The following is a 1,386-nucleotide window of genomic DNA, read 5'->3' as shown; positions in this document are numbered from 1 at the left end:
GTATACTTGAACAACTTTTATTGCACAAATTACTTCAATTTTTCGTAAAACGAATTAAGTTGTTGTTAGTTTATTAATTAAAAACTTTAGTTAGACAATGTTTACACTTTTAGACTTTTTAATTACTCGTAAATGCATTTGCACATTTATTGAAGGCAAACAAAAACACATTGATTTTTTTATTTTGAACGCTTTTAAATTAAATTCTTAGTGGTATTTGCAATATACCAAATTTTAAAATCTAAAATAATTTAGTTTAAACGCGGTTAAAACAAACTTGTTGATCTCCTTTCATTATTTTTCAATCGATCACTTAAACAATTTACTAAATTAAATTATTAGCGAATATAATACTTCCACATGCTAATGCTATTCCTACTTCTTTTTCCTCACTTTGTACTGAAAATGATGGTGAAGCAAAATATGGTGATATTCTTGAATTAACTTCAATAGGCTTTTCATGTATAACTACAGATCGGCCTAATATACCATTTACACCAAAAATACTAATAAATGGCGTTGAAAAAGTTGATAAAATTGCACCATCATCTTTAGCTTCAACATTACCAATCTGTAATTAAATTTTATTTTCCACAGTTGAATTTAGATTTAAATAAAATGTACTCACAAAATTGCTTAACATATGAGGCCCAGTACTTTTACAGCCTTGACTTACATCTCCAAAAATATGTATATGAACTGCATGTTTTCCAACCGGAAATCCGGTACCATTTATAAAAACGCGAATTAAATTGTATGGTCCAATTGGTTGGAAATTAATAACACCGGTTGGCCCCCCTTCAACATCAGGTTGAATATTTGAAGTTGCCTTCCAAATTGGTTCAGGCTACAAAGCAAATAAAACTTTTCTTACAATTCTTTTTTAGTTTAAGCTCTTTAAAAGTCTAATTCTTACTCTATTAAAGGCGGTTTGAGAAATGACTCCAATATTTCGTTTATTCAACAATTTGCAACTATTTGTAAAAGTTTTTAAATCACCATTAGAGTATACAAATTCCAAGGCAGAAATTGAAAGTAAGAGTACAAAATATGAAATTGAAATGTGTTTCATTATTCAGATAAAATTTCAGTTTGTAATCCACGTTGTCTTCGTATGAAATCCGAATTCAAACTAACATTAAATAAACAAGCTAATTTTTTTCAAATATTTTTCTTCACGGTTCTTTGATTTCGATAATTTGCAGTTGCATATTTTGTAACACATTTTTGTACAAGCATAATAATATAAAATGCATTAAACTGCTTTTAAGGGAAGTTCACTGGCAGTAAAAACTTTTTTACTGCTACAAACTTATTTTTTTAATTTTATTTATTTAATGGAATTGCATCATCATCAATGCTGATCGACAACATTTTAATAAAAAT

General features: G+C 27.7%; 1 protein-coding gene across 1 annotated transcript; it reads right to left on the bottom strand.

The window, feature by feature from the left end:
• Positions 1-213: 213 nt before the first annotated feature.
• LOC129616158 (superoxide dismutase [Cu-Zn]) lies at positions 214-1,072 on the bottom strand. The gene is made up of 3 exons (XM_055531645.1): positions 917-1,072; positions 629-847; positions 214-571 (listed from the first exon to the last, which is right to left on the bottom strand). The coding sequence occupies exons 1-3, from the start codon at positions 1,070-1,072 to the stop codon at positions 326-328; spliced, it is 621 nt and encodes a 206-aa protein (XP_055387620.1). The 3' UTR covers positions 214-325.
• Between the last annotated feature and the right edge of the window lie 314 nt (positions 1,073-1,386).

The sequence above is a fragment of the Condylostylus longicornis genome, unplaced genomic scaffold (assembly GCF_029603195.1).
Source record: "Condylostylus longicornis isolate FDR11 unplaced genomic scaffold, ASM2960319v2 ptg000163l, whole genome shotgun sequence".
Classification (NCBI taxonomy): Eukaryota; Metazoa; Arthropoda; class Insecta; order Diptera; family Dolichopodidae; genus Condylostylus; species Condylostylus longicornis.
The sequence above is the reverse complement of the archived record's forward strand: the minus strand, read 5'-3'. Positions and strand labels throughout refer to the sequence as shown.

Coding starts and splice junctions, on each gene's coding strand:
- LOC129616158 (XM_055531645.1), bottom strand. CDS start 1,072: ATGAAACACATTTCAATTTCATATTTTGTACTCTTACTTTCAATTTCT. Junction 848..916: donor CTCAAACCGCCTTTAATAGA/GTAAGAATTAGA, acceptor TTTGCTTTGTAG/CCTGAACCAATTTGGAAGGC. Junction 572..628: donor CTCATATGTTAAGCAATTTT/GTGAGTACATTT, acceptor ATTTAATTACAG/ATTGGTAATGTTGAAGCTAA.